General features: G+C 47.0%; 1 protein-coding gene across 1 annotated transcript in view; it reads left to right on the forward strand.

Moving 5' to 3' along the window:
• Positions 1–24,240, forward strand: part of hpda (4-hydroxyphenylpyruvate dioxygenase a) — a 47,879-nt gene that overhangs the window by 9,920 nt on the left and 13,719 nt on the right. Inside the window, exons 4-8 of the mRNA XM_068008111.1 lie at positions 6,846–6,950; positions 7,931–7,973; positions 9,249–9,331; positions 18,720–18,809; positions 20,333–20,439. Coding sequence (XP_067864212.1) covers positions 6,846–6,950; positions 7,931–7,973; positions 9,249–9,331; positions 18,720–18,809; positions 20,333–20,439 — 428 coding nt within the window. The remainder of the gene's footprint in view (positions 1–6,845; positions 6,951–7,930; positions 7,974–9,248; positions 9,332–18,719; positions 18,810–20,332; positions 20,440–24,240) is intronic.

The raw sequence follows: 24,240 nt of genomic DNA on the forward strand, positions 1-24,240 counted from the left end.
CAGGCACACACACTATATCCACACACATACAGGCACACACACTATATCCACACACATACAGGCACACACACTATATCCACACACTATATCCACAGACACACACACTATATCCACACACATACAGGCACACACACAATATCCACAAACATGCAGGCACATACACTATATCCACAGACACACACACTATATCCACTTGCATAGAGGTACACACACTATATCCACAAACATGCAGGCACACACACTATATCCACAGACACACACACTATATCCACTTGCATAGAGGTACACACACTATATCCACACACATGCAGGCACACACACTATATCCACACACACACAGGCACACACACACTGAGCTCAATTTTAAAAGGGTGGTGGGATGGCAGTGGGGGGTCAATGGGTGCGCGGCAAACCCGACAAATAAAAACTTACCTTTCCCCACTCGATCGCAGGGTAATTGATGCTTATTAATCTTGTTACCGGGTTTCGCGCCCAGCAGCCAGCCTGATAGGAGCTGCAACGCCGAGGGGGCTGGAGGGAGAAAGAGAGAGAGAGAGACGTCATCCAGCGCTGCAAGAGAGAGTGGTGGGTGGGACAAAGATCAGGGGGCGGCAATGATCTGGCGGGGACTACGGACATTGGAGCTGGTGGGGGAGACCTCGGAGAGACATTGGAGAGGGAGACATTGGGGGGGGGGGGTGACATTGCGGGGGGGCAGTGACATCAGAGAGGGAGACACTGGAGTGGGGGAAGACTTCGGAGAGGGAGACATCAGGAGGGGGAGACATTGGGGGGGAGACATCGAGAGAGGGAGACATCGGTGTGGGGGAAGACTTCGGAGAGGGAGACATCAGGAGGGGGAGATATTGGGGGGGAGACATCGGAGAGATATTGGACATTGGAGCAGGGGGGTGCAGGTGACATTGTTTCAAAGGTAGGTTTATTTATTTTTTTACATTTTGAAATGTTATTTTATTTCATTTATTTACTTTATTTTTGCCTGATCAGAGGCCGTGGAAAAGCCGCCCAGGTAAGTTGAAAATCGTTTTAACTACCTAATATGTAAGAAATAAAGTACCTTAAGTACCTCAAGAGGTACATTTGCTTCTTTAAATATCGTCCCGCCACTTCCGGGTTCGGGAATGGTGCGCGCACCCAGATGCGTCTTTGTGAGACGCGGAAGTTGGCGTGTTGGAGCCGAGTTCGTTTACCGCTCCTCATTTCCTCTATTTTCGTGTTCTGTCACCCCCATCGCACCTGCACTTCCAAATTAAAATTCAACCCAACATATCCACATGTACAGAGACACACACACTATATCCACACACACACACACACTATATCCACACACGCACACTATATCCACACACACACTATATCCAAACACACACAGACACACACACTATATCCACACACGCACACTATATCCACACATGCACACTCACACACTATATCCACACACACACTATATCCACACACACACACACACTATATCCACACATGCACACTCACACACTATATCCACACACACACTATATCCACACACACACACACACACTATATCCACACACGCACACTATATCCACACACACACTATATCCAAACACACACAGACACACACACTATATCCACACACACACGCACACTATATCCACACACACGCAGACACACACACACTATATCCACACACACATGCTATATCCACACACACACACATACACACACACACGCTACATCCACACACACACGCACACACACACTATATCCACACACACACAAACTATATCCACACAAACACAGACACACACACACTATATCCAAAATGCAGAGGTTCAACAGGAGTTTGAAACTGGGCTAATCTGAGAGTTTCAGTATAAAGGATCATTCACCCTCCGGGTGTTGACATTTCTTTACCTAGAAGCTTATCGAGGACAGTAAGTACAATGTGCAACGTGTCAGACAGCACACAACAGCAGCATTGCAACACCTGTTACAAACCTGCTCCCATCTCACAAGTCTCTGCAACATCATGAACAGTGCCAAATACATAAGGCTTTCTGTTACATTGGGTAATTCCATTCCTAATAAAAAGAAAGAAAAAACATGCATTTACATAGCACCTTTAATGTCCTCAGGATGTCCCAAAGTGTTTTAGAGCCAATGAAGTGTAGTCACTGTTGTTATGTAGATAAATGCGCCAGGCAATTTGTACACAGTAAGGTCCCCCAATCAGCAATGAGATAAATGACCCGTTAATCTATTTATGGTAGTGTTCATTGAGGGATACATGTTGGCCAGGATACATCCACCTGAACAGGTAGACAAAACTTCAATTTAACATTTGTAAACAATTTTACAACACCAAGTTATAGTCCTGCAATTTTATTTTAAATTCTCAAGCTTTCGGAGGCTTCCTCCTTCCTCAGGTGAACGTTGTTGGAATTTAACAATTTAACATGCCATTTGAAAGATGGCACCTCCTACAATGCAACACTGCTTCCATACTGCACTGAAGTGTCAGCTTAGATTATGTGCTCAAGACCTGGTCTACTACCCTGATGGACCATTTTGGATTGGCCTGGGCTAACACCACTGCCATCTCCCATAAGTTCTGCTAACTCCATCAGGATGTTTCTGTGTCATGGGCTAGTATCCAGACCCTGTTTTACTTTCTCCCCCTCTTATAATCACTGGCTTTTAAACCCCAAGCTTGACATCACCTTCTCACTACTCTCTGATTGATCTCATTCTCCACTAGTCTTTTAAACCTTGGTAGTGCCTACACTACCCTTGACTTTGGTTTCTCTAAATGGGGTAGAGGAGCAAAAGGATCTGGGGTGCAGACACACAAATCACTAAAAGTAGCAACGCAGGTTAATAAGGCCATAAAAAAAGGCAAATCCATGCTGGGATTCATTTCTAGAGGGATAGAATTGAAAAGCAGAGAAGTTATGTTAAACTTGTATAGAACCTTGGTTAGATCACACGTGGAGTACTGTGCACAGTTCTGTATCTCCATATTACAGAAAGGATATAGACACAATGGAGAAAGTGCAAAAAAGATTCACAAGGATTATACCAGAACTGAGAGGATATACTTATCAGGAAAGGCTGAACTGGCTGCGCTCTTTTCTCTAGAAAGGAGAAGGCTGAGGGGTGACCTGATTGAGGTCTTTAAGTTAATGATAGGGTTTGATAGGGTGGACGTAGAGAAAATGTTTCCACTAGTGGGGGAGTCCAAAACTAGAGGTCATAAACATAAAACAATCGCTAATAAATCCAATAGGGAATTTAGGAGAAACTTCTTTACCCAAAGAGTGGTAAGAAGTTGAACAAGCTTGAAGAAGTAGTTGAGGTGACTAGCATACATACATTTAAGGGGAAGCTAGATAAGCACATTAGGGAGAAAGGAATGGAAGGGTTTCCTGATAGGGTTAGATGAAGTAGGGAGAGCGGAGGCTCCTGTGGAGCATAAACGCTGGCATAAATCAGCTGGGCCGAAAGGCCTGTTTCTGTGCTGCAGTTTTGATGTAACTTGAGTTCAATGTAGCTAGATGGATATGAGCGCGCTGGCAGGGCCAGAATTTATTGTCCATCTCTAGTTGCCCTTGAGAAGATGGTGGTCGGCCTTCTTCTTGAACCGTTGCAGTCTGTGTGGTGAAGGTACTCCCACAGTGCTGTTAGGTAGGGAATTCCAGGATTTTGAGCGATGATGGAGGAACGGCGATATATGTCCAAGTCAGGATGGTGTGTGACTTGGAGGGGAACTTGCAGGTGATGGAGTTCCCATGCACCTGCTGCCCTTGACCCTCTAGGTAATGGAGGTCACAGGTTTGGGGATCAGTGCTGGTGATGTGTAGCAAGATGAATTGGCTGCCTGAAGCAGCTATACATAGAATTACATAGAATGTACAATGCAGAAACAGGCCATTCGGCCCAACGGGCCCATGCCAGTGTTTATGTTCCACACGAGCTTCCTCCTACCCTTCTTCATCTAACCCCAACAATATACCCTTCTATTCCTTTCTCCCTTATATGTTTATCTAGCTTCTCCTTAAGTGCATCTATGCTAGTCGCCTCAACTACTCCTTGTGGTAGCGAGTTCCACATTCTAACCACTCTCTGCGTAAAGACCTTTCTCCTGAACTCCCTATGAGATTTATTAGTGACTATCTTATATTTATGGCCCCTAGTTCTGGTCTCCCCCGCAAGTGGAACCATCTTCTCTACATCTACCCTATCAAACCCTTTCATAATCTTAAAGGCCCCTATCAGGTAACTCTTCTGTCTTCTCTTTCCTAGAGAAAAGAGTTCCAGCCTGCTCAATCTTTCCTGATAGGTATAATCTCTCAGTTCTGGTATCATCTGAGTAAATCTGTTTTGCACCTTCTCCAGTGCCTCTATGTTCTTTTTATAATATGGAGACCAGAGCAGTTCACAGTACTCCAAGTGTGGTCTAACCAAGGTTCTATACAAATTTAACGTAACTTCCCTGCTTTTCAATTCTATTCCTCTAGAAATGAACCTCAATGCTTGCTTTCCTTTTTTTTTGGTCTTATTAACCTGCATTGCTGCTTTTAGCAATTTGTGTATCTGTACCCCCCCGATCCCTCTGCTCCTCTTCCCCATGTAGACTCTTATTTTCTAAGGAGTGTGTGGCCTTCTTATTCTTTCTACCAAAATGTACCAGCTCACACTTATCTACATTGAAATTCATTTGCCAATTACACGTTCATTCTGAAAGTTCATTAATGTCTTCCTGTATTTTGTCGCAGTCCCCCTCAGTATTAACTATATCCCAATTTGGTGTCATCCACAAATTTTGGAATTGTACTTCCGATTCCCGAGTCCAAATCGTTTATGTATATGATGAACAACAGTGGTCCCAGCACTGGTCCTTGTGGAACACCACTTCCCACCTTTTGAGGAACTACCTTTAACCCCAATTCTCTGTTTTCTGTTTTGTAGCCAGCTTGCTATCCATTCTGCTACTTGTCTCCTGACTCCACATGCACTGACCTTAGTCATGAGTCTACTATCCTGTACCTTATCAAAGGCCTTTTGAAAATCCAAATATATTATATCTATTATATTACCCTTGCCTACCCTTTCTGTTACTTCTTCAAATAACTCAGTAAGGTTGGTCAAGCATGACCTTCCCTTTTGAAATCCGTACTGACTATTCTTTATTATATTTTCGGTTTCTAGATGTTTTTCTATTATTTCTTTGAGTAAGGATTTCATTACCTTTCGTACAACGAGCATTAAGCTAATTGGCCTATAGTTCCCTGGGCTTGTTCTATCTCCCTTTTTTAATATAGGAACCACATTAGCTGTCTGCGTGTTCTCAGGCACTATTCCCTTTTCTGATGAATTTTTATATATATGTAATAGTGCCTCTGCTATCTCTTCCCTAACTTCTTTTAATATGCGTGGATGCAATCCATCTGGACCTGGGGTTTTATCCTCTCTAAATTTGATTAGTTTATTAATTATCTCTCTCCTTTCTATCTTAAAATGTCTTTATATCTTTTTTGATCTCTTCTTCTAATATCATGCCCACCATATTAGTCACCCTGGTAAATACCGAGGCAAAGCAATTATTTAATATTTCTGCCATTTCACTGTCATTACCTGTGAGTTTATCATATGTATCCTTTAATGGCCCTATCCCTATCTTAAATTTTCTTTTGTTATTTATGTGACTGTAGAATACTTTACTATTTATTTTTATATTCCTTGATAATTTAATTTTGTAGCTTCTCTTTGCCTTCCTAATTGTTTTTTTACTTTACTTCTTTCCTAACCTTTTCATATTCCCCTTTTAAATCCTCCCCTATTTCTATGTATTTAGTGTATGCCTTTTTCTTTAGTTTCAATTTTGCCCTTATTTCTTTAATCATCCGTGTGTATCATTACTGGCTAGTTTGTTCTTGCTGTTTAGTGGGATATATTTCTTCTGGACTCCATTGATCACCGTTTTGAATGTTTTCCACTGTTACTTTATTTCTTTGTTTGTCAGTAAATGTTTCCAGTTTATTTTCCCTAGTTCCAGTCTCATCCCCTTAAAATCAGCTTTTTTCCAATTTATTACTTTAGTCTTTATCTTACTTACGTCCTTCTCAATCTGTATCTTTAACCTTATTATGTTGTGATCATTATTGCCTAGATGTTCCTCTATGCTTAGTTCTCTTATCTGTTCTGGTTCATTTCCCATTACTAGATGCAGCAGAGCTTCCTCTCTTGTTGGGCTTTTTACATACTGGGCAAGAAAGAAGTCCTGCACACACTGTAGAAACTCCATTCCCTGTACCCCTATACCTACCTCTTCTTGCCAGTTTATTTGGGTAGTTAAAATCTCACATGATTATTATTCTGTCCTTTACTCATTTCACATGTTTGCTTACATATTTCTCCTCCGCTTCCTTTCCACTATTAGATTGTCTGTATTATGCCCCTATTAGCATGATCGATCCCTCCTTATCTTTAATTACAATCCATATGAATTCTGTTTCTATCCTTCTGTTAGTTATGTCCCTTTTTTCTATTGCCATCATGTTATCACTGATTAGTGCAGCTAATCCACCCCCTTCTTCCTTCCCTATCCTTCTGATTATGCTGATCCCTTATTGATTCTGACCACAATCATGTGGTGTATAGGCCAAGCAATTCCCTTCTATATATGTGTTAATAATGCCAGCTGTTTTGAGCATTGGGGAGCAATAAGTGAGTTCGAATAGGCTCATAAATAATGTTCTTTTTTGCAATACAACCTGACTGCTGTGAATAACCTAAAGAGCTAAACCAATGCCAATCACATAGTGCCCGTTTATCTCCCACTGCAGGCCGCAGCATATTACTGCGACAAGTTTGGATTTGAGCCTCTGGCATACAAAGGTCTGGAGACGGGGAATCGTGAGATGGTGTCGCATGCCATTAGGCAGAATAAGGCAAGGACCAGCTTTCTGAGAAAGATGGCACTAAAATCTGACACCACATCTTAATACTTTGACCTTGAAATTCCAAGGCACCATGTCCAGGGAGAGGGAAGGGGAGGGTCTGAAGTTTGTGGTGGAACTTGGATCCAGCAAGAATTAATCACTTTATCGACCCCGTTGGAAATACCAGTGCTTTTGGGGGTGGGCATATTACAATCCAGTGTAAATGAAGGAAATACATCAAAAGACGTATTTCCCTCATTTATGCTCTTAGCAACGTTGCACCTCCGAGTCCCCGGCATTCAGTGTTCCTTGTGCCATGGAGGGGATTTCTGAAATTCTCAGCCCGGTTTCGCATTGCCTACACTGGCAGAAGAAAGCAGGATCTGTTTCATTTTTGCTACTTTACATGCAAGACCTCCGACCCCTGCGGTCCGATGATACTGTGGAAAAGTGCCACAAAGGGAGTCCTCTCCCTTCCCTTGGATGGACGCCCCAGATGCGTCGGAATATGGTACCCCCCATGCCCACCTTAGATATGTTAAGTAGCCTGGTCACTGGATTTCCAATCGGTTCAGGGAAGTCCACAGTGGAAATTCTGTTCTGCCCCTAATTGTTTCCAAGGTGTTCCCAGGAACTTTGGGGCCCATATATTTAAGGCCAGCATTTATTGCCCATCCTTAGTTGAGAAGGAGCTGGGATAGACCCCTGGGACCTGCTCTGTTACCTGAGATAGACCCCTGGGACCTGCTCTGTTACCTGAGATAGACCCCTGGGACCTGCTCTGTTACCTGAGATAGACCCCTGGGACCTGCTCTGTTACCTGAGATAGACCCCTGGGTCCTGCTCTATTACCTGAGATAGACCCCTGTGTCCTGCTTTAATTATATAGTGATGTGTCTGCTGTTTCTGTCATACCTTCTGTTGATCAGAGCTTAGAGGATGAGCGAAATTCAATTCCAAACTCAATCCTATATTCCTTTTTTCAACAGATTTTCTTTGTTTTCCAGTCAGCATTGAACCCTGGAGCTAAGGGTGAGTATTAAACTTGGTATCACATCAGATTTAATATAGGAACTTACATAGGTTAAACAGCTCCTGTAAACAGTTATTAAATATGACTTAGAAGGAACTTAAGAACCTGACATGAAGGAGTTTGCTTGCTGTTGGTTTTGGTGCAGTGGGCCTTGTGCTGTTGAGCTGGGTTACAGCCTGTGTTAATAGAGTGCTGGTGAGCTGGGTTACAGCCTGTGTTAATACAGTGCTGGTGAGCTGGGTTACAGCCTGTGTTAATAGAGTGCTGGTGAGCTGGGTTACAGCCTGTGTTAATACAGTGCTGGTGAGCTGGGTTACAGCCTGTGTTAATAGAGTGCTGGTGAGCTGGGTTACAGCCTGTGTTAATACAGTGCTAGTGAGCTGGGTTACAGCCTGTGTTAATACAGTGCTGGTGAGCTGGGTTACAGCCTGTGTTAATACAGTGCTGGTGAGCTGGGTTACAGCCTGTGTTAATACAGTGCTGGTGAGCTGAGTTACAGCCTGTGTTAATACAGTGCTGGTGAGCTGGGTTACAGCCTGTGTTAATAGAGTGCTGGTGAGCTGGGTTACAGCCTGTGTTAATACAATGCTGGTGAGCTGGGTTACAGCCTGTGTTAATAGAGTGCTGGTGAGCTGGGTTACAGCCTGTGTTAATACAGTGCTGGTGAGCTGGGTTACAGCCTGTGTTAATAGAGTGCTGGTGAGCTGGGTTACAGCCTGTGTTAATACAGTGCTGGTGAGCTGGGTTACAGCCTGTGTTAATACAGTGCTGGTGAGCTGGGTTACAGCCTGTGTTAATACAGTGCTGGTGAGCTGGGTTACAGCCTGTGTTAATACAGTGCTAGTGACCTGGCACCTCACAACAAGGAGAGAAACATAATCAGAGAAATAATTAGCCCAGTCTCCTCTCCCATTCAACCTATGTGTCAAAAGGCTTCATGCCAGTGGTCTCCTCTGCTGTCTGTCTGTCTGTGCTGCTCGGTCTGTGTCTGCACCGATGGGCGTCTGTCTGCACTGCTTGATCTGTGTCTGCACTCTTGTGTGTCTGTCTGCACTGCTCAGTCTGTGTCTGCACTGTTTGGTCCACGTCTACGCTGTTGAATGCATGTCTTTGCTGCTGGTTCTGTTTCTGCACTGCTGGCTCGGTGTCGGAGCTACGCAGTCCATTCCTATGTTGCTGTCTCGATGTCTGGGTTGTCTGGTCCATGTCTGCACCCCTCTGACTGTGTCTGTTATTTTGCTGTGTTGTGACGAGTTGTGTTATGTCTGTTTTAGAAATGACCGAACACTTAGGGAAACACGGGGATGGTGTGAAGGACATTGCATTCCAAGTGGAAGACTGCGGCTTCCTGGTGAAGGTACGAGCCAAAAAGTAGGGATATGAAGCACAATGTCCATTGGGGGCATTCTCCTTGGGTGGCTTAATGCTCACTTGGGGCCAGTTCGTCAGGTAGCACAACGTCCCATTGGGTATTGAGGGAATTTTCCTTGGAAACAGATCCATGTTACGGTGGCTACCCATCCAGGTTTGAACTGGATCCTGTGGATTCAGAATTGGCTGTACAGTAATTTTGATCATGAAAAGGGGGACAGTAAAAGTTGCTGCTTTAGAAAAACAATGTGTGCGTGTCCAATTGAGCCCCCATTTGGTTTTCCACACTGGCGCAGTCATGTACTCAACATTGTTTTTTAAAAAAAGCTCCCCTTCCTGTCCACTTCTGGACTTGGCCAAATGTGGTGCACCAAGTGCCCGTTACCAGCATGTCCTCCCAGGTACAGGACTATGTGACATGCTCCGAGTTAATGATTTCCTTCTGGCCCCGTCACAGTGGAAACACAGAGTTCATCATCCTCACACCAGGTATTTCTCAATCGTTCTCTAAACAGCTGCTGTCAATCGTGTCCTCTCCACGCCTTTGTCAGTGCCGCTCGAGGTCAGTGCCTGTCCTCATTTCAATTCTCCCCTTTCAGGTTCCTCAGCTGAGGGAGTCGGAAGGTGGGAGGCCACAAGGTAGGTGTCTACTGGCACCATACTGCAGTTAGCTGCTCCGGGTGGCAGCCGAGCATTCTTTTGCTGATTTACCTTGAATTATTCTATCCTTCCTGTGGGAAAAGCATATCCTGGATCACCTAGAACTCTGAACCTGGGGAATTCCTAAGTGAGCATTCTCCTGCTACTATCCCAGCCCATAACTCTGAAGTGTAACACTTTACAACAGCTACTTGCATTTATATAGCAATTTCAACATAAAGAAATGTCCCAAACCAGTTCATAAATACTCATAAGTTAAAGCAGACACCAAGCCAGGAAGGGAAAGATTAGGAGAGGTGACAGAAAGCTTGGTTGAAGAGATGGTATTGAGAAGGTTTTTAAAGGTGGAGAATGTCAGAGAGGGAGTCCTAGAGAGCAAGACCAAGGTTGCATAAGACTCTGTCACCAAAGATGGGGGGGAGGAAGGGAGATACACAGACTAGAGCCAGAGAGATGGGGATTTAGGGCTGGACGGGATTACATACATAGGGTGTGGTGAGGACATGTAAGGATTTATAGATGAAGATGAAGTTGGGGGATGGGGAGCTAGTCTAAGTCAAGGAGAGTGGGGATGATATGCGAATAGGACTTTGTGTGGACATGATACAGGCATCAGAGATTTGTACAGGTTGGAATATATGTAGGAACATAGGTAGAACTAAGAATAGGGTTCTCCTGAGATAGTTTGAGGAGCTAGGATCTAATCTAATAAGCAGAGCCTCAAAGGTAATAATCTCTGGATTACTACCTGAGCCACGCGCAAATTGGCATAGGGTCAAACAGATCGGAGCGTTAAATGTGTGGCTTAAAGAGTGGTGTGGGAGTCAGGGGTTTCAATTCATGGGGCATTGGCACTAGTACTGGGAAAAAAGGGAGCTGTTCTGTTGGGACAGGCTCCACTTAAACCGGGCTGGGACCAGCGTCCTGGCGAATTGAATAACTAGGGTTGTAGATAGGGCTTTAAACTAAAAAGTGGGGGGGAGGGGAAATTTAGAAATCTAATGAGAAAAATCAAGGCAACAGACCAGTGTAGTGATTTGGGTAAAGATAAGCCGAGTGTGGCAGGAAGGGACAGAGAGTTTACCAATAAGTAAGGTCAAAGCAGGAAAAAATGGTAAAAAGTCAAAACTCTTTATCTGAATGCACGAAGCATTCGTAACAAGATAGATGAATTAGTTGCACAAGTAGAGATAAATGGGTTTGATATAATAGCCATTACAGAGACATGGTTGTAAAGTGACCAAGATTGGGAACGAAATACTCCAGGGTACATGACGTTTAGAAAAGACAGGCAGAATGGAAAAGGAGGGGGTGTAGCCCAAATAATAAAGGATGACATAAGGACAGTGGTGAAAAAGGATCTTGGCTCGGAAGACCAGGAAGTAGAATCAATATGGGTGGAAATAAGAAATAACAAGGGGCAGAAACCACTGGTGGGAGTAGTTTATAGGCCTCCTAATAGTAGCTATACCGTTGGACAGAGTATTAATCATGAAAGAATAGGAGCTTGTAACAAAGGTAATGCAGTAATCATGGGGGACTTTAATCTTCATACAGACCGGGCAAATCAAATTGGCAAAGGTAGTTTGGAGGACAAGTTCATGGAATGCATTCGAGATGCTTTCCTCGAGCAATACGTCATGGAACCAATTAGGGAACAGGCTATTTTAGATCTTGTATTGTGAAATGAGACACAGTTAATTAGTAATCTCACAGTAAAGGATCCTCTGAGGAAGAGTGATCATAATATGATAGAATATCACGTTGAGTTTGAGAGTGATGTACTTAAGTCCGAAACTAGAGTCTTAAACTTAAATAAAGCCAATTACATAGGTGTGAGGGGTGAGTTGGCTAAGGTAGATTGGGAAATTAAATTACAGGGTATGACGGTTGAAAAGCAATGGCAAACATTTAAAGAAATATTTCAATATTCTCAACAAATATACATTCCATTGAGAAATAAAAACTCCACCGGAAAAGTGATCCACCTGTGGATAACTAAAGAAGTTAAGGATTGTATTAGGTAAAAAGAAGAGGCCTGTAATGTTGCCAAGAAGAATAGTAAGCCTGAGGATTGGGAGAGTTTTAGAAACCAGCAAAGGACAACCAAAAAATTGATAAAAAGGGAGAAAATAGAATATGAAAGTAAACTAGCAAGAAATATAAAAATGGATTGTAAGAGTTTCTACAAGTATGTAAAAAGGAAGAGAGTAGCAAAAGTAAATGTTGGTCCACTAGAGGCTGAGACTGGAGAAATTATAATGGGAAAACAGGAAACGACAGATGCGTTACACAAATATTTTCTATCTGTCTTCACAGAAGAAGACACAAAAGCTTACCAGAAATAATGGGGAACAAAGGGTCTAATGAGAGTGAGGAACTTAAAGTAATTATTATCAGTAGAGAAAAAGTACTTGAGAAACAAATGGTAGTAAAAGCTGATAAATCCCCTGGACCTAAAAGAGGTGGCTGCAGAGATAGTGGATGCATTGGTTGTGGCCTTCCAAAATTCCCTAGATTCTAGAATGGTCCCAGCAGATTGGAAGGTAGCAAATGTAACCCCGCTATTCAAGAAAGGAGCGAGAGAGCAAACAGGGAACTACAGGCCAGTTAGCCTGTCATCAGTTGTCGGGAAAGTGCCTGAATCCATTATTAAGGAAGTGGTAACAGGGCACTTAGAACATCATAATATGATTAGGCAGAGTCAATATGGTTTTATGAAAGAGAAATCGCTTTTGACAAATTTATTAGAGTTTTTTGAGGATGTAACTAGCAGCGTAGATTATTGGATGAAGGGTCCGAGTGTAATGTATCCAAGTTTGCTGATGATACAAAGCTAGGTGGGAAAGTAAGCTGTGAGGAGGACACAAAGAGTCTGCAAAGGGATATAGACAGGTTAAGTGAGTGGGCGAGAAGGTGGCAGATGGAGTATAATGTGGGGAAATATGAGGTTATTCACTTTGGTAGGAAGAATAGAAAAACAGAATACTTTTTAAATGGTGAGAAACTATTAAATATTGGTGTCCAGAGAGACTTGGGTGTCCTGGTACAGGAAATACAAAAAGTTAGCATGCAGGCACAGCAGGCAATTAGAAACATAGAAAAATTACGGCACAGAAGAAGGCCATTCGGCCCATCGTGTCCATGCTGGTCGAAAAGGAAAGCAAATGGCATGTTGGCCTTTATTGCAAAGGGGTTGGAGTACAAGAGTAAGGGAATCTTACTACAATGGTACAGGGCTTTGGTGAGACCTCACTTGGAGTACTGCATACAGTTTTGTTCTCCTTACCTAAGGAAGGATATACTTGCCTTAGAGGCGGTGCAGCGAAGATTCACTAGATTAATTCCTGTGATGAGAGGGTTGTCCTCTGAGGAGAGGTTGAGTAGAATGGGCCTATTCTCTCTGGAGTTTTGAAGAATTAGAGGTGATCTCATTGAAACATATAAGATTCTGAGGGGGCTTGACAGGGCTTATACTGAGAGGTTGTTTCCCCTGGCTGGAGAGCCTAGAATTAGAGGGCACAGTCACACCATATGGGGTCAGACATTTAAGACTGAGATGAGGAGGAATTTCTTCACTCAGAGGGTTGTGAATCTTTGGAATTCTCTACCCCAGAGGGCGGTGGATGCTGAGTGTTTGAGTATATTCACGGCTGAGATAGATAGATTTTTGGACTCTAGGGGAATCAAGGGATATGGGGATCGGGCTGGAAAGTGGAGTTAAGGTTGAAGGTTAGCCATGATCTTATTGAATGGCAGAGCAGGCTCATGGGGCCGTATGGTCTACTCCTGCTCCTATTTCTTATGTTCTTATGGGTGCAGGATGGCAAGAAGAGTTTTAGAGTAATCGACTCTAGAGGTGACAAAGGCATGTACGAGAGTTTTGGCAAGAGGGATTGAGGTGGGGCAGAGATGAGCAATGTTATGGAGGTGGAAGTGAGTGATCTTGGCGGTGGAGACAATGTGGGGTTTAAACCTTAAGGCTGAACAGCATGTGAATAGTTTGCTTCAGCTCAAGATAATGGCCAGGGAGGGCTGTGTAGTCAGTGACAAGGGAGCAGAACTTTTGGCAAGGGCCGAAGACAACGGCTTCAGTCTTTTCAATGTTGAACTGGAGGAAATTATGAATCATTCAAGACGTGGTGTCAAACAAGCGATCTGACAGCACAGCAGCAGTTATGGGGTTGAGAGGGGTGGTGGGGAGGTACAGCTGGGTATAATGGGCATACCATGTGAAAGCTGACCCTATGCCTATAGATAATATTACTGAGAGGCAGCATACGGATGACAGAGTGCCATGGATAGATCTTTTGGACTTTCTGTAGGTCACTGTGTGGGGAGGGAAGAGACAACATTGCCCTAAAAGTACTGGCTCCACTCGGATAGGTGGGATTGGAACCATGAGGGCTAGCTCCTGAAGTTCAATGATGGAAGAGAGCGATGTGGTCCATTGTGTTGAATACAGTGGAAATGCCGAGGAGGATGGGGAGAGATAATGCACTACAATCATAGTTGCATAGGATGTCGTTCGTGTCTTTAGCTATGGACATTTGGTGCTGCATAAACTCAGAATTTAAACTGTAAAAGGGATCATTAGAAGAGAATACTTTTTATTTTAGTGGTTAGTTAGCCCAATGCGCTTGGTGTTAAATGGTGTTGGCCAACATAGTACAATATAAAACCCAGATGTACAAGACAGGCCTAGCCCTTGAACGGAAGGCATAGAACGGGTTCCCCTGAAGGTGTACAGTTTGTCATGCCCACAGAACTAAGCCTCACCTAGGAACCGCCTGTGAGATGATAGGGGAGCTTGATTTCATTCACCGTCTGTGCCTCGATCACAGTGAGTCCTGTTTTCAGAATCCAGCTTTATTCCATTTCTGATTTCCGATATGAAGCTGTTTTCAGACTTCCTAGGCAGCTAGTGTGTCCACATTGAATGGCAGGATAACAATCTTTAAAAGGGATCTGGGGGTCCTAGTGCAAGAAAATCAAAAAGTTAGTATGCAGGTGCAGCAGGTGATCAAGAAGGCCAACAGAATGTTGGCTTTTATTGCTAGGGGGATAGAATATAAAAACAGGGAGGTATTGCTGCAGTTATATAAGGTATTGGTGAGACCGCACCTGGAATACTGCATGCAGTTTTGGTGTCCATACTTAAGAAAAGACATACTTGCTCTCGAGGCAGTACAAAGAAGGTTCACTCGGTTAATCCCGGGGATGAGGGGGCGGACGTATGAGGAGTGGTTGAGTAGATTGGGACTCTACTCATTGGAGTTCAGAAGAATGAGAGGCGATCTTATTGAAACATATAAGATTGTGAAGGGGCTTGATCGGGTGGATGCGGTAAGGATGTTCCCAAGGATGGGTGAAACTAGAACTAGGGGGCATAATCTTAGAATAAGGGGCTGCTCTTTCAAAACTGAGATGAGGAGAAACTTCTTCACTCAGAGGGTAGTAGGTCTGTGGAATTTGCTGCCCCGGGAAGCTGTGGAAGCTACATCATTAAATAAATTTAAAACAGAAATAGACAGTTTCCTAGAAGTAAAGGGAATTAGGGGTTACGGGGAGCGGGCAGGAAATTGGACATGAATTTAGATTTGAGGTTAGGATCAGATCAGCCATGATCTTATTGAATGGCGGAGCAGGCTCAAGGGGCCGATTGGCCTACTCCTGCTCCTATTTCTTATGTTCTTATGTTCTTTTGCTGGCACTGTGCTCTTAAATCTCAGCTTCACACTTCCTTTTGTCACTGGAGAATGAGAAAGCAAAAGAACACTATGGAGGCAAAGTTACCCCAGGTTCATAGCAACAGTGAAAGTCCCCACAGTTCAATCCTGTGCTCACATCAGCTGCTTTTATATAGTAGCCAATTCCCATCCTTCATAGTGTGAGCTCACTTCTGTCATGTGATGAGTGTGTGACAGACCATGCCGCTTTTAACAATAAGAACATTCAGGCCCAAACAATATTTATTCATTCTCGGGATGTGGGCGCTGCTGGTAAGACCAGCATTTATTGCCCATCCCTAGTTGCCCTTGAGAAGGTGGTGGTGAGCCTTCTTCTTGAACCACTGCAGTCCATGCGGTGAGGGTGTTCTCACAGTGCTGTTAGCTAGGGAACTCCAGGATTTTGACACAGTGACCAACAAGCTTATCCCTTTTCCATGTTTCTGTGTTGTGGCCCGAGATGATGCCTTGAGTATGCCTTTTCTTAATAAAACCATAAGGAGGCAATGGGTTGCCCCAGTGTCATCAAATAAAAACAAAAAAGTGCCCCCTTTTAGAGGGGCACAACTAATAAAGAATTAAACCATAAAACAACGGAAACTTATAAAATTAAATAATATTATGCCCTCCAGTGTCTGCGGTACCCACCGGTCACGGAAGGCCTCAAGCCTACCGGTAAACACAGCCTGCTCCTTCTCCAGGGCCACCCGGTCGCGGATAAGACCGTGGAAGAGAGTCAGGCAGCCAGAGTGACCACCCCCACGGGCCTTGCCCAACCTGGACCTGCAAATTGGCCGCCTCGGCCAGGCCCAGGAGCAGATCCACGAGGAGGTCCTTTGAAGGGCCTCTATCCGTGCTGTATAACTCTATGACTCTATGACTTTCCCGCCCCCCTCCGCACCGGGTGGCCAAAGATCAGGAGCGTGGGACTGAAGTGGAGCCAGAAATTGAGGAGCAGCCCCTTCAAATAATGAAACGGGCTGCAACCTTTCAGTAAGAATATGGAACATGGACTCATCCAGGCCACAAAGGTTACAGGTGGTCTGGGAGCTCATGAAGTGACTTAAAAACCTGTTTGACGGAACTGCTCTGTGCAACACTCTCCACCCCAACAATCATGTGCATTTATATAGCGCCTTTAACATAGTAAAACGTCCCAAGGCACTTCAAGGCAGTGTTATCAAACAAATTTTGAAACCGAGCCACATAAAGAGATATTAGGACAGGTGACCAAAAGCTTTGTCAAAGAGGTAGGTTTTAAGGGGCGTCTTAAAGGAGGAGACAGAGGAGAGAGGCAGAGAAGTTTAGGGAGGTAATTCCAGACCATAAGGCCTAGGCAGCTCAAGGCATGGCCGCCAATGGTGGAGTGATTAAAATTGGGGATGCGCAAGAGGCCAGAATTGGAGGAGCGCAGAGATCTCATCGGGTCGTAGGGCTGGAGGACGTTACGGAGATAGGGAGGGGGTGAGGCTATGGAGGGATTTGAAAGCAAGAATGAGAATTTTAAAATCGAGGCGTTGCCGGACCGGGAGCCAATGTAGGTTGGTGAGCACAGGGGTGATGGGTGAGCGGGATTTGGTGTGAGTTAGGATACGGGCAGCAGAGCTTTGGATGAGCTCAATGTTTATGGAGGGTGAAAGATGGGAGGCCGGCCAGGAGAGCATTGGAATAGTTGAATCTAGCGGTAACAAAGGCATGGATGAGGGTTTCAGCATCAGATGAGCAGAGGCAGGGGACGAGATGGGCGATGTTATGGAGGTGAAAGTAGGCGGTCTTGGTGATGGAGCGGATATGTGGTTGGAAGCTCATCTCAGGGTCAAATAGGACCCCAAGGATGCAAACAGTCTGGTTCATCCTCAAACAATAGCCAGGGAGAGGGATGGACTCGGTGGCCAGGGAACGGAGTTTGTGGCGGGGACTGAAGATACTAGTTTTGGTCTTCCCAATATTTAGTTGGAGGAAATTTTTGCTCATCCAGTACTGGATGTCGGATAAGCAGTGTGACAAATCAGTGTGGAGGGAGGTGGTAGTGAGTTAGGGCTGGGTGTTGTCAACGTATATGTGGAACCTGAATTGTTTTCGGACAATATCACCAAGGGACAGCATGTAGATGAGAAATAGGAGGGGGCCAAGGATAGATCCTTAGGGGGCTCCAGAGGTAACAGTGCAGGAGCTGGAAGAGAAGCCATTGCAGGCTATGACTGGATAGATAAGAATGGAACCAGGTGAGCATAGTCCCACCCAACTGGACGATGGAGGAGATGCGTTGGAGGAGGATGGTGTGGTCAGCCGTGTCAAAAGCTGCAGACAGGTAGAGAAGGATGAGGAGGGATAGTTTAGCATGGTCACAGTCACATAGGATGTAATTTGTGACTTTGATAAGGGCCGTTTCAGTACTAAGGCTGGGCAGAATCCTGTTTGGAGGGTTCAAACGTGGAGTTGCAGGAAAGACAGGCACAGATTTGGAAGGTGACAAAATGTTTAAGGACTTTGGAGAGGAAAGGAAGGTTGGAGATGAGGCGGTAGTTTGCAAGGACAAAGGAGTCAAGGGTGTTTTTTTGAGGAAGGGGTGATGACGGCAGTTTTGAAGGGAAGGGGGACAGTACCTGAGAAGAGAGAACCGTTAACAATATCAGCTAACCCCAGATCTCCAATGGTGCAGGAGAGGACTCCCGTGTAGAGAGCCCTCCATTGGGGTCTCCTGCCTCTGCCAGACAGCAGTCTGTAAGCATCTGAAAGTGAGGTTGATGTTCAGAACTCACTGACTTTCTGTCTGTTTGTTTCTTTGTCTCTCACAAGAAACTGTGTGTTTGCAGCATTTAGTTGTTGAGGTGAATCATTCACTCAGACTCAGCCCCAGCATCAATCTGTCCCATTTACTCAGATCTCTTTAATCTGAATTACTGCTGATGCAGATTGGCGTTGGATGAGACTGAGTGGGGAGGAACCAAGGCTGATGATGATGTTTTACCTCTGTATTTGTAGAAAGCAAAGGAGCGGGGAGCCATCATTGTAAAGGAGCCCTGGATAGAGGAGGATAACTATGGCAAAGTGAAGTATGCAGTTCTGAAAACCGTAAGTATTGCGGTAAAATCCTGGTCAATCCCTCCAAAAACACTAAAAATTAATGTTTCAATGGTAAACATGCACTCAAGTTCCCACTAGCCCAGTGTCGTACTGATCCAATGTTCCTGGGATAGGGAGGAGAAACCAAATCAGGCAGGGGTTCCCATTCATGGTCACTACTGAGTGACTCCTGCTGGAAAGTGTGTGTGGATGTGGGGTGAGGACAGGACCAGGCTCGACTGTGATCCCTCTGCAGTCAAATATTCTGCTCACACTCACTGCCTGGGTCACTAGAGGAATAGTCACTCTGGGCGAGGTACTGGCGGCTGGTCAGTAGCCACGAAACTCTAACACAGTGACACTCAGCGACTTCAGGAGAGGAGGCGAGAAAACAGGCAAAATAATTACATAAATAATGTTACTTAAAGTCACGGTGTCTGTATCTAGTTTACTGAACAACATGGGGGATAGTTCATCCATCCAGCCTGGTATAGCTGTGCTCGATCAATCTAGTCCACGTCTGAGTGAAGGAGGAGCAACTTAGTGACGTTTGCAGTACAGGCTGTATGATTCTTTGTGGCCTGTTTAGGTGCAAATCACAGAGCCTTTGAGGCCACACGAACCTTAAATCCCAGTGGCTGAGTTTCCTCAGGTCTTCTGCTGTAATTCCGGTGGGAGACCAGTGATACATCCCGGAAAATGGCACAGACCCCCCCAGTAGAGTCAGGTGTCCACCATTTCCTGGCATTCTCGTGGGGTCGAAGTAAAGGGACAGGGGTGGAGGAGCAGCACTCTCTTCCCCCTTCACCGTGGCCGGACCCTTACACTGCACTAAATGGCCTGTTCTGGTGGGGGACCCTCCCCCGGTGCCATAGGTCTGCTTTTCATAGCCACGCCCCCGATCCCGCCATCTCCGGCAGGGTCAGTGACTGCGTCCACCTGCACATTTTCGGGCCCAATACATCTCAAGCTGCTGATAAGAACAGATCTTGGTGTTCTGATTTATCCACAAATGAGGCAGCAGCTCCAGGCCCACAAAATGCAATCAGGACAAATTGGCAAATGAAGAATAAACACAAATAGTTCTGAGTTGCTTTATTGTGTGGGTCCAAATGCCAAGGCTCAGGGCCCAAGGCCTACAACTGGGCACCCTGCGTTATTTTAATAAAATCTGAAGGTTTAACGTTACATTCAGTTATAATACGACAGTCACTCTGAACTCTTCTCTCTTGTTCCTCCAAAGCTCCAAGTACCCTGTCCTACACACCCTTCCTCTTCACTGTGTTGAAATCTAGATTCATTGCACAATTACAGGACCACAAAGGTACAGAACTACTCACCTCCTCAGTCTTCCCTTTCCCTTAGAATCCACGGGCTTGGTGTCACCTCATCGTCACTTCCTGACTTATCTCCTCTTGTCAACATTGATGGTCCCTGCATTGCGAGCCCTGGCCTTTCAACAAAGAGTCTAAATAAAAAGGTCAGAGACAGCATAGTTTGGTTGTAACATCTTTTGCTCTGCTCGCTTTCAGTATGGGGACACAACACACACCTTTGTGGAGTATCTGGGTCCTTACCAGGGCCTCTTCCTGCCCGGATACAAGGAGCCTCTCTTCAGGGACCCACTCCTTTCCAAACTGTGAGTGGATCAATCTATTTGGAAACTTTTACTCTGGGAATTTTAGTAGATTGTACAAAGGGTTAGGGCACCATCAAAGCAGGATTCCAGTGAATTGTAAAAGCTGCTCACCCATTACCTCCAGTGAGATCTTGGTCCTTACATAGGGTTGCCAACCCTCCAGGATTGTCCTGGAGTCTCCAGGAATTAAAGATTAAACTCCTGGACACTGCTGTGAACAACCCAGAAGAATAATAGGGGCATTAAAACATTGTGTTTTTTTTCCATTTTCTTTGAATGCTTTTGTTTATTAGCTATAAAAATATGGAAAATGGCAAAAGAGGCTGTTTGATTGGGTGGTCAGGTGAAAACAAGAGGTCATGTGATGGAATAAGTCCAACCAGAATTGGCAACCCTATCCTTACTGGACACGTTGAAGGCCGTGTTTGTGCTGCCTTCAATGGTCGGTGCCAACACTTGTCCAAACACTCGGTGCTGCAGCATATTAGGACTTGAAGCCAGTGGCACTGCCCATCCTTGTCTTCTGTTTAATCACATCCCAAACCAGGCTCATTTCAAGCCTCCCTCGTATACACAGTACAATATGGCTGGAGCAGAATATATGGTGAAGGGTCAGTCAAAGTCAGAGGAGATCACCACAGCTGAAAGTAGACAGTGTACGGTAGTCACTAATATTTTGTCAAAGGCCATTATCCCAGCCAGTGCCTCATTTGAGTGCCACTCTCAGGAATACTGTAACACATACTGATGGGTGCAGCTCTGCACCCGCCTCTCCCCTCACACTGACGGGTGCATTTCTGCACCCCCCTCTCCCCTCACACTGACGGGTGCATTTCTGCACCCCCCTCTCCCCTCACACTGATGGTTGCAGCTCTGCACCCGCCTCTCCCCTCACACTGACGGGTGCATTTCTGCACCCCCCTCTCCCCTCACACTGATGGGTGCAGTTCTGCACCCCCCTCTCCCCTCACACTGATGGGTGCAGCTCTGCACCCCCCTCTCCCCTCACACTGATGGGTGCAGTTCTGCACCCCCCTCTCCCCTCACACTGACGGGTGCAGTTCTGCACCCCCCTCTCCCCTCACACTGATGGGTGCAGCTCTGCACCCGCCTCTCCCCTCACACTGACGGGTGCATTTCTGCACCCCCCTCTCCCCTCACACTGACGGGTGCAGTTCTGCACCCCCCTCTCCCCTCACACTGATGGGTGCAGCTCTGCACCCGCCTCTCCCCTCACACTGACGGGTGCATTTCTGCACCCCCCTCTCCCCTCACACTGATGGGTGCAGTTCTGCACCCCCCTCTCCCCTCACACTGATGGGTGCAGCTCTGCACCCCCCTCTCCCCTCACACTGATGGGTGCAGTTCTGCACCCCCCTCTCCCCTCACACTGACGGGTGCAGTTCTGCACCCCCCTCTCCCCTCACACTGATGGGTGCAGCTCTGCACCCGCCTCTCCCCTCACACTGACGGGTGCATTTCTGCACCCCCGTCTCCCCTCACACTGACGGGTGCAGTTCTGCACCCCCCTCTCCCCTCACACTGACGGGTGCATTTCTGCACCCCCCTCTCCCCTCACACTGATGGTTGCAGTTCTGCACCCCCCTCTCCCCTCACACTGATGGGTGCAGCTCTGCACCCCCCTCTCCCCTCACACTGATGGGTGCAGTTCTGCACCCCCCTCTCCCCTCACACTGACGGGTGCAGTTCTGCACCCCCCTCTCCCCTCACACTGATGGGTGCAGCTCTGCACCCGCCTCTCCCCTCACACTGACGGGTGCATTTCTGCACCCCCCTCTCCCCTCACACTGATGGGTGCAGTTCTGCACCCCCCTCTCCCCTCACACTGACGGGTGCATTTCTGCACCCCCCTCTCCCCTCACACTGACGGGTGCATTTCTGCACCCGCCTCTCCCCTCACACTGACGGGTGCATTTCTGCACCCCCCTCTCCCCTCACACTGATGGGTGCAGTTCTGCACCCCCCTCTCCCCTCACACTGACGGGTGCATTTCTGCACCCCCCTCTCCCCTCACACTGACGGGTGCAGTTCTGCACCCCCCTCTCCCCTCACACTGACGGGTGCATTTCTGCACCCCCCTCTCCCCTCACACTGATGGGTGCAGTTCTGCACCCCCCTCTCCCCTCACACTGACGGGTGCAGCTCTGCACCCGCCTCTCCCCTCACACTGATGGGTGCAGCTCTGCACCCCCCTCTCCCCTCACACTGATGGGTGCAGTTCTGCACCCCCCTCTCCCCTCACACTGACGGGTGCAGTTCTGCACCCCCCTCTCCCCTCACACTGACGGGTGCATTTCTGCACCCCCCTCTCCCCTCACACTGACGGGTGCAGTTCTGCACCCCCCTCTCCCCTCACACTGACGGGTGCATTTCTGCACCCCCCTCTCCCCTCACACTGATGGGTGCAGTTCTGCACCCCCCTCTCCCCTCACACTGATGGGTGCAGCTCTGCACCCGCCTCTCCCCTCACACTGATGGGTGCAGCTCTGCACCCCCCTCTCCCCTCACACTGATGGGTGCAGTTCTGCACCCCCCTCTCCCCTCACACTGACGGGTGCAGTTCTGCACCCCCCTCTCCCCTCACACTGATGGGTGCAGCTCTGCACCCGCCTCTCCCCTCACACTGATGGGTGCAGCTCTGCACCCGCCTCTCCCCTCACACTGATGGGTGCAGTTCTGCACCCCCCTCTCCCCTCACACTGATGGGTGCAGTTCTGCACCCGCCTCTCCCCTCACACTGATGGGTGCAGCTCTGCACCCCCCTCTCCCCTCACACTGACGGGTGCAGTTCTGCACCCCCCTCTCCCCTCACACTGACGGGTGCATTTCTGCACCCGCCTCTCCCCTCACACTGACGGGTGCAGTTCTGCACCCCCCTCTCCCCTCACACTGATGGGTGCAGTTCTGCACCCGCCTCTCCCCTCACACTGACGGGTGCAGTTCTGCACCCCCCTCTCCCCTCACACTGATGGGTGCAGTTCTGCACCCCCCTCTCCCCTCACATTGATGGGTGCAGTTCTGCACCCCCCTCTCCCCTCACACTGACGGGTGCAGCTCTGCACCCGCCTCTCCCCTCACACTGATGGGTGCATTTCTGCACCCCCCTCTCCCCTCACACTGATGGGTGCAGTTCTGCACCCCCCTCTCCCCTCACATTGATGGGTGCAGTTCTGCACCCCCCTCTCCCCTCACATTGATGGGTGCAGTTCTGCACCCCCCTCTCCCCTCACACTGACGGGTGCAGCTCTGCACCCGCCTCTCCCCTCACACTGATGGGTGCATTTCTGCACCCCCCTCTCCCCTCACACTGACGGGTGCAGTTCTGCACCCCCCTCTCCCCTCACATTTCTGCACCCACCTCTCCCCTCACACTGATGGGTGCATTTCTGCACCCCCCTCTCCCCTCACACTGACGGGTGCAGCTCTGCACCCGCCTCTCCCCTCACACTGATGGGTGCATTTCTGCACCCCCCTCTCCCCTCACACTGACGGGTGCAGTTCTGCACCCCCCTCTCCCCTCACATTTCTGCACCCACCTCTCCCCTCACACTGATGGGTGCATTTCTGCACCCCCCTCTCCCCTCACACTGATGGGTGCAGTTCTGCACCCGCCTCTCCAATGAAAAAGGCCATGAATAGAGGTTCAAGGACACATGAAAAGTAAATTTGGTCAAGGCCAAATGTGAGGGCCTGGGCCACACGGGTTTATGATGAAATAAACCTGTGTTAACTGTACTGAGTTAAGTACCCATATATACTGTACCCAGGTAAGTACCAGAG

This window comes from Heptranchias perlo, chromosome 28, assembly GCF_035084215.1.
Source record: "Heptranchias perlo isolate sHepPer1 chromosome 28, sHepPer1.hap1, whole genome shotgun sequence".
NCBI classification, from domain to species: Eukaryota; Metazoa; Chordata; class Chondrichthyes; order Hexanchiformes; family Hexanchidae; genus Heptranchias; species Heptranchias perlo.